This window comes from Anticarsia gemmatalis, chromosome 25 (assembly GCF_050436995.1).
Source record: "Anticarsia gemmatalis isolate Benzon Research Colony breed Stoneville strain chromosome 25, ilAntGemm2 primary, whole genome shotgun sequence".
NCBI lineage: Eukaryota > Metazoa > Arthropoda > Insecta > Lepidoptera > Erebidae > Anticarsia > Anticarsia gemmatalis.
The window spans coordinates 8,055,477-8,074,019 of record NC_134769.1 but is presented as its reverse complement, the minus strand read 5'-3'; the positions used below and the strand labels follow the sequence as shown (position 1 = coordinate 8,074,019).

Here is an 18,543-nt window from a genome sequence, read left to right as displayed (position 1 = left end):
AAAAAACTATAGTCCTAGTCATATAACACGACAATTTAAAAGCAATACATAATTTTGCAACAAAACTAGAAACTTGAAGCTAGCTGAATATCTAGTTTTGTATTTGGAATGAGTGAAGTGAGTGGCGCATCGCTCACGGCTACTGTTCACCAAGTCTGTTTGTAACTTGTGACGTCACACCTTCACAGCTTTTTATCTTTTTGTACAAGCGAGGGAATTAGGACAGCGCTGTGTCGTGGTAGGTGGAATTTTAGTTTATAGTTTTGTTAAATAGTAACTATTTTTGTGGTTTGTTTTTATTGGTGTTATTGCGATTAGTGGAAAACAGTGTCAAGTGTCCGATGGTGGTGAGATGGAGTGACTAGTGATAAAGACTTAAAACGTATATTTTGAAGTATCAAGAGGCTAGAGTAATAACCTCTAAGCGTCTACTTAGTTTTAGTAGACGCTTAGCGTCTACTTTCAATACCATCTATAGAATGTCCGTTTCAAAAGTTGCGTAACCCACTGATGGCTTACGAACTGGTAGGCGATATAAAATATTCAGTACGAATACACCAAAAATCACACGACTACTACTTACATATTAACAACTCCAAACAAAAACCGAAAAAAACAAACAGTGGAAAAGTTTCGACATAAATTCTTTAACTAGGGTCGTAATAATTCACCCATCCACCCATATTAAGGGGTATTCACACGCGCCGCGTGACCGCAGCGAGGCCGCAGCGGGGCCGCGGCGACACTGCTTGTGAATACTAAATAAGGTCCAAAGCTATGACGGAATACTCTCCGAGGAAAGATAAAAAATGTATTTTTTACTCTCATTTTGTTTAATGACACCTTTTTTAATTATTCTCGTGGAAAATGTTTAAGCTCTTTGTGTTTAGATTTATTTATTTATTTTTTAAGACTGATCGATCTATTACTTAAGCTATCTGAGGAGTAAGTTCTTAGATGATGTAAGTTGACACAATTATAAAATATATAGAGTAAATTGAAATAGAGGTAAAAGTGATTAACCGTTGACTGGATTCCTTGAAAAGCCGTCATTTCTAATACACACAAAACTTCGAAAAGTTGTGAGTTTGTTTAATACCTATGTCGTCCTATGTCCTTTGAGCTTAAGTTTTAAGGTTTCAAATGCTTTACCATTATTGCTTACCTCCGAGCCGACCATTACTACACGTTACACAAAGAACTTGATTTTCTAAATGAATACATGCATACGATATCGATCAGAGAACGCCAATTGGTACGATCTCTACAAATTTATTTTTACAAAAAAGCTATTAAAATAAAGTGCCTAATTACTATTTGGAAGTAAGGAACAATAAACATAATTTCTTATTTACTGCAGCATTAAATAGTCCATAATTCGTGGCCGGCTTCAGCGATTATCCTTTATTAATATTCCTAGAAAGTAGCTTTATATTTTTTAGCACGAGATCCTCTTTAAGTCTAATTAATGAATTCAAATAACTTAATGGAGTACCCTCAAGTAATTCACAATTAAAAAATGTTCGTGGAAATTTTAGGGAAGTATACATTGGAGTTTGTACTGGAAACGGAACATTCATAGAAATAGGGAATTTACGTTCAAGTCTGCATACAACTACTTCTGTGCACAGGTGTGTACAAAGTCTCGTCGAATAGTTTCTCGTCGAATTTTGAGAAAGTTTTATGACGAACTAATAATAAGTTAAATACCGACTATCTTAAGATTTTTATTATTTTCTCATCGTCTATGAAATAGTTTAGCAAGTGTTATACCATTTTCGAAAGCCCATTAAATGCGCCAACTTTTAAGGGTACATGCCGAAAAAGCGTTGTACAATTATTTTTCAGGACAGACTGTCAAAGTTGAGTGATGAAATATTTACAAGGCAAAGTTCGCCATAAAAGGGATATTTTCAGAAATTTCAATGAAGTTGTGTGCAAATAATGAATTGAAATTTGTAGTAGCGTTACTTAGGAATACTCCACACAAAAAAAGAACTAGAAAAGAAGTCATTTGTAGCCACAGTAGACGTAAACTCATCAGAGGGTGGCAATTTACAAAAATGGTTGTCATCTTGAAACTACATGAGATAGATTTTTTTTAATATTTTTTGAGAACCAGCACCACTCGGCCTAGCTCAGGTTTTCGTTTTGACGTTGAGTTTTGGGACACGTTGTATATGTATTGCTTCTTCAATCTGGTAGCCGTTGCTGAATTAAGTTCAGAAAATATTTTATTACAATGAAGTGTCTAATGTTAACTGACCTTTGATGACTTGAAACGTATTCAAATTTCGTAAATGTTTCAGTAATCTTTGACATACTAACATGAAATGCTCGATCGATTTCAAAGTATACCATATTAATGACTTATTTTGGTTTAACTACGACAGATTCATGAGAAGTAAGTATTTCTATTGTATTGTTATATTTTTAGGTTACAAAAGAATTGATACTCTTGAATGGTTGTTGTTTATTTATTTTGGGAAATAAGGTCAGGCTTGTTTTTGTTAAGATTTTAAGCAAAACCTCTTTACTATATTTAGCTGAAACAATTAATTATTGAAATACTTGAATAATACTTTGTTTGCTCTACCAAAGTAACCTATCCAAGTTTATTTTGATAAATTTTATTTCTCTTATTTTTTACAAAGTTTCATTCCCTTTTTAGACTGGTTCGAGTCCGGGTGTCCTTCTATTTTCAAGTTAAATTCAATCAAAATTGATTCTGCCGTGCAATTGCCTAAAACATAGATAATTGCAATACGCTATTATTACCATTATAGAGGACGAAATATAGTTTGTTTCTCACACACCTTTGCCTTCACCTTCGCAAAAAACAGACAATATAATAAAAATAATGTCTCTATACATATAAAAGCTATGTAAGTATGTCCATCTGTCACAGGGGCCCGGCTCCGCCCGCCACCGGACACTCTTGGCAACCGTCTGAAATGTCACAATATATTTGATACGGGTTATTTCGCTGTATCAGCACTTTTTCTATTTCTTAGTCAACAATATTTTTGCCAAGAAATTGTAGAACAGATAAGATGTATGAATGAAGTTCGAGTAGTTTGTAGAGGTTCTAGCGAGATCAAAAATACATTTTGGTTGCTGCCTTACTTTAAAGAGTGAATTTATGTATGGAAATATTTAAGTCCTAAAAATTTAAAGTCTAACTAACTAACCTTTGAATAAACACTTATTTTAATTACTAATCTACCTTAATTGATACTCTTCTAATACCTAACTATTATTATACCTAATACCTACAAGTTCTTGTTCTACCTAGTTATAGTTTAACTTTTCTGTATATTATAATAACAATAAGTTTATCTATAGAAAGACATGAAACATAGTTTGTCTAAAATAACGTGTGAATATGTAACACAACACCTTTTGTTTACAATTAATACAAAAACTATCTTATCATGCAATTTTTTCACTAATATAACAGGAGAAATAGAATTGTGTACTTAAACCTTCCTGATGAATAGCTCTACTATTCAAAAATTATAATAATTTATGAAGGTTTTGATAAAATTTATTTTGATGTCCGGACTTTTTTCGGGCGTGTAAAAATATTTCGATCTCCAAATGATGCATTGAAAATATGTTATGCTGAGAGTATTGCTCGCTCGAGTATTTCCATAACAATAAATTCTATAGTTTATTTGAATTAAACAAGTAGAGAACTAAGTAATAAGTAGTGCATCGAGTATCAACTTAAACCGTAGCCCAATTACTTTAGTTGTGAATTTGAGTAGTTTAGTTAGTCCCGTACTACCTCTTGACAAGTTTCTCATCGGTAACTCGACGTGGGCTGAGTTTTGATTATCTTAGTTTGGGCTGTTTATAATAATCATTTATTAAAATTTGTAATATTATTCCTATTACTATCACACTGCTAGGCACGGGTCTTTTTCCGTAATTGGGATTAAGCTTTGTGTTCACCATGCTACTACTGTATGATGATGCCCAGACTTTATAATTCTGCATTTACCATAATTTACTGAACTGTATAACAGAAAACATCTTTAAAATTCCTGAATTTTAAAGATATTTTCTTTTGCCGTTAAAACGAGAAATAGGTAATTAGAATATTTTAGTATGGAACTTTTGTCGTCGTCTTTCACTTGTGATTAAACTTTGATTTGATATAACTCACAGATAGTTTATTTATTATTAAAAATCTTAATTAACGTGTGGATAAAATCGCGGGTAGAAACTAGTACACTTTAGAAAAGTCTTTCAAACTAAATAAATATTTACATTATAAAAAGAAAAATCATAAACGTACTTATTCAAACAAATTGTACGAAGCAACTCGCCTTTACTTGAATCCCGAATTGCGGGCCCCGGGACTCCGGGATTACCCAGTGTGTTGGTCGTAAACGGACGTCTAGGATTCGATGCCCGGGTTGTTGTTTTACGAGGTTTTTTATACGAAAGGGACTGTTTATATTGGTAGGTCATAATATATTTAAATGTTGACGAATGAAGTTGTACAGATTTGGGGAAGTGTAAAGAATAAAATACTGTATTTTTTGTATTTTTTCTGTCATATATATTGAACAAAAGTAAATATTCAATGTATTTTTTTGCTTTTCTCAATGTTTTTCGTAGGTACTTCAACTTAATGCAATAAAGTAAATAATAATTCAATAAGTAATAGTAAGAACGAAACATTAAATTTAAAATGAATAATTAATTATTTTTAACTGCTAATTTGAAACCAATCTACCGGCGAGATACGCTCTAATCATTATTACTTAACCTACATAATAAAATTATTTTTAATTGTAAACTAAGTGTAGTTTATAGTTGTCCCCTCTAACACTGTCCCCCGGGTTGACAACTGGGAATAAAAGTAGGAAGAAAATTCCCAGTTGTCACCCCGGGGTGACAGCGTAGAGACAACCGGAAATATACCAAAATTTTAATATAAAAATAAACTATTTATGTCTAAAAATTCTAAGCCTTATCTCATAATGTTCTAAAACCTATCCTATATACAGCCTTGGCCAAAAGTATTAGGCACCCTATAAATTACTGCATATTTCAAGATTACAGAGAAATAAAACTAATTGTAATGATTAAAGTACTTTATTTCCATTAGAACATTATAAAAACACCGATACTTTCTTGAGTCACCCTTTGATTTCATGACAGCAGCATCTCTGTGGTCATACTACGTACAAATTTCGTACAATCCTCTGTTGAAAATGCATCCCATTTTTGCACTAACGCGTTTTTTGAAGTAGTTTTTGATGTTTTCGAGTGTTCTGTTATTTTTTCTTCTTAAAATACATCACAAATGCTTAATAGGGCTTAGGTCCAGGGACTGGACAAGCCAATCCAATGGATCAATACAATTATCAGTAAACCAGCGCAATGTGGTGGCTGACTTGTGACACAAAGCAATGCCTTGATGGAATTTCACCATTTAGGTTAGTGTCACAAAAAAAACACGAAAACGAAGGTACGGGAGCAGTTTCCAGCACATTAATGTACTTTTCACTTTTTATGCGAGTTTTGCAATTGAACATTTGGCCGACTCCATCAGCAGCCATTCAACCCCAAATCATTACACTGTCTGCGCCGTGTTTTATGCGTGGGACTACGCAATCTAGGTGATAATATTCACCTCTGCGTCGCCTCACGAACGCCACACCTGGTATTTAAAATACCTGTAAATTAGAAAAAAAATCACATATTACAAACTCTTATAACATTTAAGATTGCAGACTAGCATTACATTTATCGTTGTTATTGTGTTATAGACTGAATTAGTAAAACTAACCTCAAGTAGGAATTCATCACACCACAGCACATTAGACCAATCCTCCTCCGTGAAATGTTGGTGTCTCAGAGCCCACTCGAGTCGTTTTCTTTTGTCGCCTCCTGAAAGCCACGGCTGCTTCCTGGCTTTGCAACCTTTTAAGCCTTCTTCTACCAGCCTCTGTCTTGCAGTTCGAGTGCTTACCGGTTTTCCAATCTCTTCAGTTAAAGCCGTAGCGAGCTTCAAAGAAGTTTTTTTTCTGTATTTTACAGACCCACAGATAAGTTTCCTATTCTGACGGCTAGTGGGCACTCGTTTTCTGCCTGTTCTTGGTTTATTTGTGTGAATGCTAGTCTCAGCGAATCGTTTAATAGCTGATTGCACTGAACACCACGAACATTTCACCAACTGCGCGATATCTTTCTGATTCTTACCTTGCTCATGGTAAAGGTCGAAATTAACACGATTTTTAAAACTAATTTCGTTTGTTTTTGGCATTTTCAAATAGGTTTCTTCTCGCTTTAATCACAAAACCACAAATGTTCTAGCTTTAAGCTTAGACTTTCAAATGCAGACTGACAAAACATAAAAAACAAAGTTGTAAGAAATTATGATATTTGGTCATTGTTGCACCAGTTGTTAATCGGCCACTAAAATTTGCCACTCATTGTTTTTAATAGTGATTTAAGACACCAAGATCAATTTTCAATAGAATATTTATTCATTATTAAAATAGCATAAGTGTGTTGTAACTTTATTGGGGGTGCCTAATACTTCCGGCCAAGGCTGTAAAACATATGACAAGACAAGTGCAACACACAGCTACATAACACAGCATGTTCCATCTCTCTCGCTCACAGTAAAACTGTATCTGTCTTATTCATTCTAAAACGTGTGCCTTCAAGCCGTAACCTAGATCTGATGTCCCACTGCACGAGCTAAGAACTTATGTATTTATACATATATGTTATAGGGAGGGTTTTTATAAGATATCTAGCTTCTGCCCCCGGCTTCGTTCGCCTTAAAAAACTTCCCGAGGTAGAACCTATCATTTGTTGTTTATACAGGTTGTAAGCTATTGTGTACCAAATGTCATTAAAATCCGTCCAATAGTTTTTTTCGTGAAATAAATAAAAAGATCTAATGTCCGGTTGCTGAGGCACATTTAACGGTAGATCTATTCAAACTATCATGTTTACATGACCTTAAACGCTATTGAATAGATAAACTACTGCTAAATGTACCTCAGAAATCGGGGGTTAGTAATGTTACGTCCCATGGTTTGGGAGTGACCTTTAAATCATTACAAAAAATCGATCTTTTCTCTTGTAAAAATGTTGTCCTTAACTTTTGTACCTATACAAGACTCTTTTTCCAAGAAAATGATTAGTAGGTGCCTAATCCTCTTCTAGCTAATTTAAGGCAGACTTGGCACCTTCTCAAGAATTCTTCTAAAACTTAGCTATGCTAATTTGCTAACGATGTTTTCCTTCACGATAAAAGTTAGTGAGAAAATTGGATAAAGCATTCAAGGTTTGGCATTTAGCCTAATCAAATAAGATATCGTACCCAGATACATATTGGGATTCACTTAATATAACACTTGTCAGTTTGCACATAGTCGGAACACGGCCACACACTGCGTACGTAAACCTCACATTTATTTAGAATCTATGCTGCGTATATTAAAAAAAAAGCTGACAAAATGAATGTATCCGTTACATTACTAGTTCACTGCGTGCGCAAGACATGTTCGGTTCTCGGCTAAACTATGCGAATTTTGGTACATTGCATGATTCCTTACTAACTATAGAACGGCAAATTTAGATCTTTACGCACGGTAAAGGTATCTATTTGTATTAGGAGTAGATAGATCTCTTCTTCCCTTCGAAATTTTCCACCGGTGCATCAAGGAAACCATTATTATCATAAAACCGCTTCCCTAACTCCCTAATTAGACAAGCAACTTAACATTTTACAGAAAAAAATATCAACATCGACTTCATTCTTTCGTTATCCGGGCATTAAACAAGATTGCCCGAAAAATCGCCTTTGACTGTCCTCGAAATAGCCAATTACAGTGCATTGGATTGTACGCAAATGACTATTTCATTAAAATCTGCGGGACTCTGAAAAGCTAATAGCTCCTCTAACGGTTATGGCCGCAGATTCTCCAACAACCAGTCTTCTGGAGGAATTATTAAATTTTATATCTTTAAGAATATCCTCTCTGTTGTAATGAGGTCTCAGCTCAAATGTCAAGGCTTGTTCCTAAGAAATAGGTCAAAGAAAATATTTGAAGCATATTTCTTTGTATTTTGTATTCGTGTTTCTTCGCTTTAAGAACATTTTATGGAGTGTTTTTGATGTTTATCACTTGACTTATTTCGTTAAAAACATATCTATCCTTAGCTCGTTGTATCTATGGTAATCTGATACAGAAACTATCGGTTAATTTATTATTTCGCGCTGGCTTTTCATAGATGATCCATTCGATCGAAAGAAATCGATCGCACCGAAAGATTAAAAAGACAAACGCTTCTACAATTAGCAATTAAAGTCTTATGCTCACGGAAAAAAGTCTAATAAAGACTCAGTGCCTAAAACTTGGAAATTAACATATCATTCTAATAAACTCTTTCTTTCTTTCCAGACATTCCATACTTGGAGCTCGCGGAGCCTGAAGAAGGCTACCACGGGCTCATCAAGGAGAACGAGACCCTGGTGGAAGTGACCCCGCCCATCAGGGCGCGGGGACCTCTTTGCTCATTCCTCATACTCAACAACAAGCATCATGGAGAGGCTCCTTTCGAGGTAAGTCGTTATTTAGATTTAGGTCACGACGCCGCTTCCATTGCGCCAGGAGGTCGTGGGTTCGATTCCTATATGGAACAATTTTTTGTGCGATCCATAAGTAATTTTTTCAGGTCTAGTTTTACTTTCTGTCCGTTGTTTGTATGTTGGTAAAAGTCCCCGAGGCACAACAGCAATTCTTAGTGCGGGAGATGTTTTTTTTTTAAAGACATGTGTACCACTGTCTACTCTCGACAAATTACATAGAATAAAGTGTCCTGCGCTCTCAACGTTTGTTACATGAACTTTTTGTCTTTACGTCATTTTAAATGTTTAATGCTCGCCAGCCGATAGAACCTACTTTTGGAAATCGCGCTACAGGAGACAAACATTGTGGAATTAAACTTAAAGTACCAAAAAATAATAATAATCCTAGCCGATATTAGGTCATGGCAGTCTCATTGACCAGCCAATCTTGCATTTAGTTTATAGTGTCTAAGCGTGTGCACAATAGATAAGTACATTTTCATGAACAATAATAAACCAAAATATTACGAATTGGTTTGTTAAAACGTTGTATACACATCAATCTCATATCAGTAACATTAACTAGTAGAATTACCAATCAGAGACGAATCTAGAACAAACAATTCTTATAACAAGATAAAGAGAAATATAATCCAATTTCATTAACAACGGGTATCCCTGAAGGCACGGTTACCCCATGACGCTAAATCAACAACATAGGTTGCGCGCTACACTCGTAAACTACGTCCATTTGCATGTACTAACCCAGCAATGTAACTGACACAATGCGATAAACTCCCGCGGTAATGTATGAGAGTGCTACTATTTGTTGTGACGCTAGCGAGAGTAGTAATTAAAGATGCCTTGTCAAGTGTATACTTTATGAACATAATATGTTTCCAGATTTGTATCTATAACCTACAAGACATATGGTTTTTGATGCAAAATGTCAAATATTAAAAATATCTTACACGTTACAACTTCTGGTCTATAAAATTTGGGATACTATTACCAATTTGCATATTCTCTAAATATTCGGCAACCCGTTTATTGAAATTCTCACTTTCGTTTTAGTAATTTTTTGTTGATTTGCTCAAAAAGATTATTTACGACACTCAAGATTAGCTACAATTTTTAACGTCTGAAGAAATCTGAACATCTTCAACCCCTTTCCCATTAAATTAACCTTAATGACATATACTTACCATAGTCATTAAGACAAAATCCTTCATTAACCAGTCTATAACTACAATAGTGAACTACCTAACAAAAAGTAGACCCCTTAGACGAGTTTTCTCGTATACCACCCGCGCAATAACTATAAATGGAAAAAGTTGTGATTGCCTGCAATAAAGTGCAATGTACGTAATGTCGGTTCCCCGGCGAGAACTATTTAATACTGCATTTGTTTAAACCAATTGTCGTTGCCAAGTGGTGGGTTTTTAACTGTTCAAGATAGTTTTAGATTATTTTGTTGGCGAATTGCAGTTTAAATTACTTTTCAACTAAGGTGATAAAGGCACAAATTGTAGCAGTCTTATGTTTTTATCACAATAATTTAAATTATTAGTTAGTAAATAATTCTCATTTTTCTTTCAATGCAGAATTTTTTTTACAGAGCTATATTATTTACACACGATATGTTATTTCGCTAAATAGTCGATTCGTCAAATTACTTACTTAACTACATAGTAATGCTGTCCTTTTACGTATTCTCAGCTAAAATTCTGAACTAAATTATATGTATGAAATTTATAGTTATTTTTTAGTCCATATTTTGCGAAAACCTCCATGAGGCGAATTCACTGTCAAGAGAGACTAAGAAAGAAAATTACAGAAACTTCTACTTCCCCAGTCTAGTAAACTTACCTGTCTGAAGGCAGACACTTTATTAACCACCCTGTATTTATCCAACATTTGTTACCTGCATGTTGCAACACCCCCTATAAGGGAGTAGATAAACTTGAACGTTTGCATGTAACAAACATTCTGGCTAATGTTACAGCAACGAGCGTAAATAGCTGCTCTACATTCAGTCTCGGTTTTTTAGTTAAGCAACATACTATTGGGTTTTAAATCATATCATTTATTTTCAATACTAGCACTCTTACTACTTAATGTACTAAATGGTAATTACCAAATGGTAAATGAACTGTGTTGTGTGTAGTAGCTTGGAGTTGGGTTACGAGCCCGGAATTAAACAATAAGTTTGCCCCCTATTACATAGGACCATTATATCTACCAACGGCGAAAAGAAGAAATGTATTTCTATGCATTGCATGCAGCATTTGGGTTTAATAGTCAAAAAGAAAATCAAAACCACGTTTTTAGAAACACATTAGGCAGACAAAACTTCTTTTTACATATCAGTCTAGTGTATCTGCACCTTTACATCCCCTATTTCACACCCCTTCAGCCCCAGGTGGTTAAATATTTACGTTAAACATTTTTCATCCACTCTTGTTAAATAAGATATGAACTTATTTGAGAAATAGAGTGCATGTAGTTTTACAGATAGTACCTTTAAAATATAGAAATGCGATTGTACATTTAGTACTCTAAATAATAAATATGTTTTACAGGGATTTACATAACTGTGATTCGAGTGGTTGTATATTAATATACGTCTGCAGATTACAAGGTCTTCGGTTCGATGCCCGTGTTGGGAATGTGTAATTTAGGTCACAGTTTAAATAAATTGTGCAAATAAATAAAATACCTACCTATATTTATTATATGGTACAGATCAGATTATTATAAACGGCAGCCCGTAAATGATTGACAGCTTGCCTAAAAATGATATTGTAATAAAAAATAATAAAATTCTACGTATTTTTTAAAACCAACTATTGAAATACCCAACAGTAAAAGCTATAAACTGAACATATGATAAAAAAAAGGTTCCCGGAAGCCATTCACAATCACAAACTTTTCCGGATAAATCACAAAACGACCTGACAAACCTTTTCGCATGATTGAAAACCCTTTTTATTAAATACACCCATCAGATTTGCCATGAAACGCTCAATAAATCCCTACTCTATGAAAAGCCAACAATAACATAGGAATTATCGTTATTGCAATCTATCCCATCCGGGTATACCCGGGTAGGAATATAACCGGGTATACCCGGGTATGGGCGGTGCTATCGCTCGTCAAAATAGAAATAAACTTTTCCGGATATGATATCCGTATAAAATATTTGTGAGAGTGTAATGAAAATGTGGTTTTGGTTCGTAATGGACAATGGGTTGTGTCCTGATGGTGCGGGTTTGGTTTCTGCGTTGATTAATGTAGGATATAAATTTTGGTTTGTATGTGACGTTTTGTTTTGCGTGGGTGTTTTGCGTGAGCGTGCGGTAACATTTACTGTTTCGGCGGTATTGTGTTTGTTTATGTTATGTTAGGGTTTAATGTACCGATTCTCTCGTAATAATAATATTTGTTTTGAATATTTACTGCATTTATGTGGCTAAATATTTAATGTGTTACCATTACCGATCATCATGGAACATATTAGACTACCATGAAGAGTTAAGTCAAATTCTACTCATATTTACCATATTAAAAAGGAATCCCACGCACCAGTAACTAGTATTTTGTGTTGCGATGCGTTTTTAGAACAAAGTACACATTAATTCGTGTGTCTCTAAAATATTAAAATATAATTTGTCTGTTGTTTGTGTGTGGAAATTAAACGCACGATTCGCGCGCGAAACTAATAGTGACCACTTTTTTGTCACAATGATAACATGTAAATCATCTTGTTTATTTACAGTCATTTTAATAGTTTCTTACCCGCCTATTTTTATTTTCACATACATAACTATCAGTTTTGAATACATGTCTGCATATGTATACACAATATACACATCATATACATATACAAGAGTCAGTGTATGTATCAGGTCGCCGCAGAGCATCGATTTTACGTCGTCTGCACGCCGTGACGCGGCTTACAATTGACAACTTGATATACGAACCAAAACACAACTAGTATTATGGTTTACACAATAAATACATTTAAACTTATTAATGTTTCACTGCTAGTTTAGGTCTCCTCCGAGAATAAGGTTTAATAATGTCAATGAGTTTAACACACTGATTGCATGCATTCAAGAACTGTTAAAAGAACGTAAGTCAAATATTTATTAAAGTAATAATGTTTACACATTCGAGATATCATCGGGGTGATGCTTTAAATAGTGCCTTTTGGAATGAGAGACAAATCCTTAAATTATTATCAGGCTATCATTTTGCGAAAAAAACTGTTTGGTTGCCTCCGTGACGCAGTGGTTTAGGTCGCCACGCCGATACCACTGCAATCCCGTTGCAGTGGTATCGATATGGTCGTGGGTTCGATTCCCATACGAAGTAATTATTTGTGCGATCCACAAATTATTGTTTCGGGTCTGGTTGTGCTTTGTGTCCGTTGTTTGTATGTTTATAAAAGACCCCGCGACACAAGAGCAATTCTTAGTGCGGGAGTAGTCTTTAAAAAAAACAAAAAAAAACTGTTAATTAAAATTATTTGAATAAACAATTATTTTAATTGCGAATATCAGATACCTATTCTGCCAAATCTCAGCCCAATCTGTCCAGTAGTTTGGACTGTGCGTTGATAGAACACTATGTCGTCTATTGTTATTATTTGGAAGAATAATGCGAAGCGCCTACTATTATTTTAATACTACACACACATAATTGTGTCTTATAGCTCGCGCGTAATTTTTTTTATTTACTTGTTTTTGTGTATACCGCCCAACTTAGATGATTTCTCTACTCTTGTACCGAATACAAGCATTTATACGTTTATTGAAGATTTTATGAATAACACTTATAATTCCTTTAGCTATACTCGTATATGTACATATAATAAATAAATAAATAAATTTAACCCATTACTGTCCCACTGCTGGGCAAGGGTCTCCTCCCGTAATGAGGGAGGGTTTAGGCCTTGAGTCCACCACGCTGGCCAAGTGCGGGTTGTAAATATATGTACATATATTTAGATTTAATTTTCTCCTTGTCCACAGATCATGGTGATAGACGAGAACGAGGCTCGTCTGCGCGTGCGCTTCCCGCTCAACTGCGAGAAGCGACGCAACTACAAGTTTGACATCGCAGCGGTCGGCTGTGACGGCTCCTACTCAAACACGTTAGTATTAACACTTGTTTGTTTGTTTGTGTAATTTTATGGCAAAACGGCTGAACTGTTTTGAATGAAATGTGGCCCTAGCCTTCTGACAGGAAAAGCCACATAACCCTGTTCCTCCGGGTGTATGGTATGCGTTTTTTAAAGAAAAAACAAAAGGTTATAGGTTCACCCTGAAAAGAGAAAAAAGAGACTAACTCCCGGTTTCAGAGGTACATTTACCGGTAGTTTACCTAATCAATAGCGTTTAAGCTAATGTAAACATGACAGTTTGAAAAGATAAACTACGGCTATATTTGTCTCAGAAACCGGGCATTAGTCTAGTAACGGGACTACGGGTAGGAGTTTCGAATCCCAAGTCGGACTAAATAGAGCCTTCCTGAGTACTTTCACGATGTAGAACCATAACAAAATATCGTGCCACCTATGGCTTTGCGACATTTTCATATTCCCCGGGTAAAGGCGGTGCGGGCCGTTAATCTAGAACGTATGAAAGAGACAGAACGCTCGGGTTAAACAGTACCCTCCTTTACGCAGTCGGGTCTAAAGAGACAGTAGATAAGCAGTGATGCGGGCTGAGTGCTCCGAACTGTACTAAACACCTATTTGCCGAAACACTCACGGTAAATGCAGGTTTCAGGTTTGAGTGCACTAATCAAGTTTCTATTTAAACTTTGTCTTCAACCCAAAATCGAATTACTTAGTAGTAGGTATAGTGACTAGTTTTGTCACACAGTTTTGTTGGCGTTTTTGGTGATTATTCTGTACTTTAAGATATATTGCTAGGCTTAAGTGGAAATGGAATTTCACCTTTTTCAGTGGAGGATTAATGGAAAAATAAAAAAACACGACTTGTTCCCACCAATAGGGGCAGCCGGCAGAAAAAGGCAGAAGAATTTTTCATGAAAATTGATTTAAAAATAAAAGTTTTTAATATTTTCACATACTTTACTACTAATATTAGTCTAAAAAATATTCCAATATTTTTTACGAGGTATTAAAACACATATCTTTCGAAATCTACTCAAAAATTAAATACGACAAACTGAAAGGGTAAAAACAAATTACATTATAAGGGCTTATTTTAGGGAGTGAGGGTAACCAGAATATCAGTACAGTCCCTTTAAGGGTTGAGGAAAGGGTAGTTGCGGTTACAAATCCAACCTGCAAACTACTATGTGGAAGATATATGATTTAGAAATGTTAAAGCAATTATCTTTTAACATTAAAGCAAGTAATATTTATTTATAATACATACGTAACTTTGAAAAGTCATTGTCAGGTTGCCTATATTTAAAATGCTTGACTAGTTGAGTGATAAATCAATGCTTCTACCAGTCCACTAATCAATAATTTTATAATAAACAGAGAAAGTACAGGCCTCTAAATTTTTTAACAGTCGGGACGAAAAATCTAAACTGACTTAAATATTCTTAATAGTGAAGTTGTTATGTATCTCTTTGCGTCGCGCAGTTGATAGTTTCACTACCTTAAATATGCATTTAGATTTACCCGCATTTTTATTTTCTGATAAAATTTATAACCTACCTTCCCTGGGATATAATCTACACTGCTAAGTTTTATGTCAAACGATTCTAAATACTGTTTATCGTAAAATAATTAATAAACACATGAAGTAAGATTTACAAGAACCACCTTCTCTCCCCAGGGTACCAGTCCACATCACGGTGACAGACGTGAACGAATTCGCGCCGGTCTTTAGCCAGGCTGCCTACGTGAAGTCAGTAGACGAGGGCCGGATCTACGACGAGATTGTCCGCGTGGAGGCCACTGACAGAGACTGCACTCCGAGATATGGTGACGTCTGCAAGTACGAGATCCTTACTGACCGGAGTCAGCCGTTTACTATTGATAATGAAGGTAAGATCTTTCAGTAGACCTAAGGTTTATTTTAATGTGTGATTTGGTGTGGCGATTTGCTGCCACTATTGGCTATAGACAAATTTGGTATGAAAGACTGATTTGCGCTTATAGCGTATTTTGCAAGAAATATTGTCTTCTAGTAATTATAATCTTGCAGTTCCGATGAATAGTATTGAATGTAGAAAATAACATTACTTAATTTATTTTCTACGCATATAGCAAAATATATCGGATAGAAAAGCGATAACCCCATGAAATCATATTTATTATTGCAATGATATGGACTAAAGTTCGTTAAAGGATTGTTATTTGGTACCTCTGACAGCATAAGATTGCTTTTCTAATAGTACACATGTTTTTTTGTAAATTAAGCAGACATTTAAGTTCTTTTTCTTGATCATAAATTATTTTCGTCTGAACAACAGTAATGCCATATCTTCCCAGTACTATAAAAGGGAATTCCATCCATGTTTAATTACTTAAAACAACAGACACTGGAAAGATACACTCGAAAAAGATTCCTCGAGAGATCTGAGCGTTCAAATTATGAGTGGCGTTTTTTCTCCAGATCCCTTGAGGTCCAAATTGTTTTTACATTAGCATCCAACTCTTCCTTAACCATTCTTTGGACGTGGGCCGCATTGTCAGTAGTTCTTTATTATACTAATAACCCCTGGGTATACCCGAGACACGGGTTTTTCCTATGGGAGATTAATTCTGCAACTAATTTCTTATATCGAAGTAAATTGGAAAGGAAAATGTGTACGGAGCAGCGGGGCAGTTTTCTAAAGGCTTTTTTATAAACGCCCACGTTGAGAAATATAATGGGTCCGTTTTTAGTACGGAAGTGCGTCATATGGGACGTTTTATGTGGATTCGTCGAATATACTTGTATATATGATTATATACAAGTGGCCATTGTACTCTTATGTATTGTTTGACTAGCTATATTATTTAACATTTTAAAGATATTGATACGCACTATAGATTTTGAATTACCTATCGTATGGTTAGTGGTCAACATAATGTCCCAGTGATGCCTACGAAGATCATGGGAAATCAAATCTTATCAATCGGGACTGTTTTTACCGTACCCTGTGAAGCATGGAGATTCTTAGAGATGTTCTGAGAGCTAAGCATCTCAAAGGGCTTTAGGTTGGCACTCCAAAAAGGTCACCCATCAATCCAATATCCGCGTCAAATGATGCTTAACCTACCAATTACGTCGATACCTCCTAAGTATATTGAGTCATCTAACAAATTTAGGTATTTTATTACTTTCATATAAACGTACATAATAAACCATGATCTTAATTTTAGTGTTATTTTTTTTATTACTATTATGTCCGTTGACTCATTGTAATTATAATTATATACTTATAATTGTTAATATGTACGTGTCTTTAATAATCATATTTTCTTCGACCAGGAGTGATCCGCAACACAGAGCCCCTGGACTACGAGAAGTCTCACAACCACATTCTATCAGTGGTCGCGTACGACTGCGGCATGATGCAGTCTGCCCCCGTCATGGTCACTATTAAGGTCAACAAACCCTGCAGGGCTGGATGGAAGGGTGAGTAACCAACCACTACTAGTTTTATATTCAGTTTAATGTAAGGTTAATTCATTTATTCTCAAAAAAGACATCAGTCGCTTACAAGAAAATATAAAAAATATATAGATTTATAGGTAACTATTACATCGGTAAAAAGAGAGTACTTGGCCAGCGTGGTGAACTCAAGGCCTAACCTCTCCCCCTGATTTGTGTGGAGTCCCTTGCCCTGCAGTGGGACAGTAAAAGGTTAAAAAGAAGAGAGTAGTCTAGACTTTGCGGTCACTAGGCTGTTGTAGATCGCACAAATATTCTTTCCGTTCGAACCCACGACCTCTCGATACACTAGTAGTGGTGTGGTGACCACGTTAACTACTGAACCACGGAGGCCGTCAAAATTTAGGTGTCTTCATCCCTAATGAGGGAGATAAAGCCTGAGACTACAAGTATATCTATTTTAAGAAATTTGAAATAGACTATATACTCAAGTATCATTATTACTTGGCCTACTTTCTACAACAATTGGTTGACATTAAACAAAGTAAGACCAAGTTGAGACTTTATCCCGAACTTAGTATTTATCTTGAGTCCGCCAACGGTTCGAGTCAAAATAATATGAAAACTTCGTCTTGGACTGAACAAACAAAAACTTAAAGTAAAGTAATGTTAAGAACATTATTTATAGTTTAGACTTATGTGCTTGTTAAACGAAAAAGTAGAGGCAGTGGTTATACTTTTCGCCGTTTTTAGAATCGGGTCCATGTTATTGGAAACCAGTCTATTATGATGAGCTTATGCAGTAATGCTTATATCTTATACCAATGTAAAAATGATTCGCCAAATGTCTTGCTAAGCGCATAACTCAAGAACATCTTAACCAATTCTACTTATTGTTTTTTTAATTGTCTTGAAAATAATGATACAGTCATTTTATAACGTTAAATATTTCTGCCCCTATGAGAAAAGGCGTGATATGCGTATGTTTGTAGAAGTTCTATTTATATTTTACCCTGTCTCACTGATCGATAAGGGTTGTCTCGTCACGAGGGAGGGAAAGTTGAGAAAAACGTTATCTATGTTATAATATTGTTTCAGTCATTAAATTATTTTTCTTTTGGCCAGGTGTCGCAGAACGCGTGGATTATGCCCCGGGCACGGGCCCGCTGGCTCTGTTCCCGGCTGCCCGCCTCGACACGTGCTCGTCGGACGAACGTTGCCCCGGAGTCACTCGTATACAAGCCGCTGTGACGCTGCAAGCCTCGCGCGCTGGAAGCGGGTGTGATAGAGATACCTACTCACTTCACTCTCAGAGGACTATTTGTGGTAAGGACTACGCATGGTTAG

The 18,543-nt window shown here is 35.4% G+C and overlaps 1 protein-coding gene across 1 annotated transcript in view; it reads left to right on the top strand.

Annotated features, from left to right (window-relative positions):
- Cals (calsyntenin 1) overlaps positions 1-18,543 on the top strand; it is a 199,106-nt gene that overhangs the window by 170,499 nt on the left and 10,064 nt on the right. The window contains exons 2-6 of the mRNA XM_076131302.1: positions 8,439-8,599; positions 13,642-13,763; positions 15,430-15,641; positions 17,074-17,220; positions 18,322-18,522. Coding sequence (XP_075987417.1) covers positions 8,439-8,599; positions 13,642-13,763; positions 15,430-15,641; positions 17,074-17,220; positions 18,322-18,522 — 843 coding nt within the window. The remainder of the gene's footprint in view (positions 1-8,438; positions 8,600-13,641; positions 13,764-15,429; positions 15,642-17,073; positions 17,221-18,321; positions 18,523-18,543) is intronic.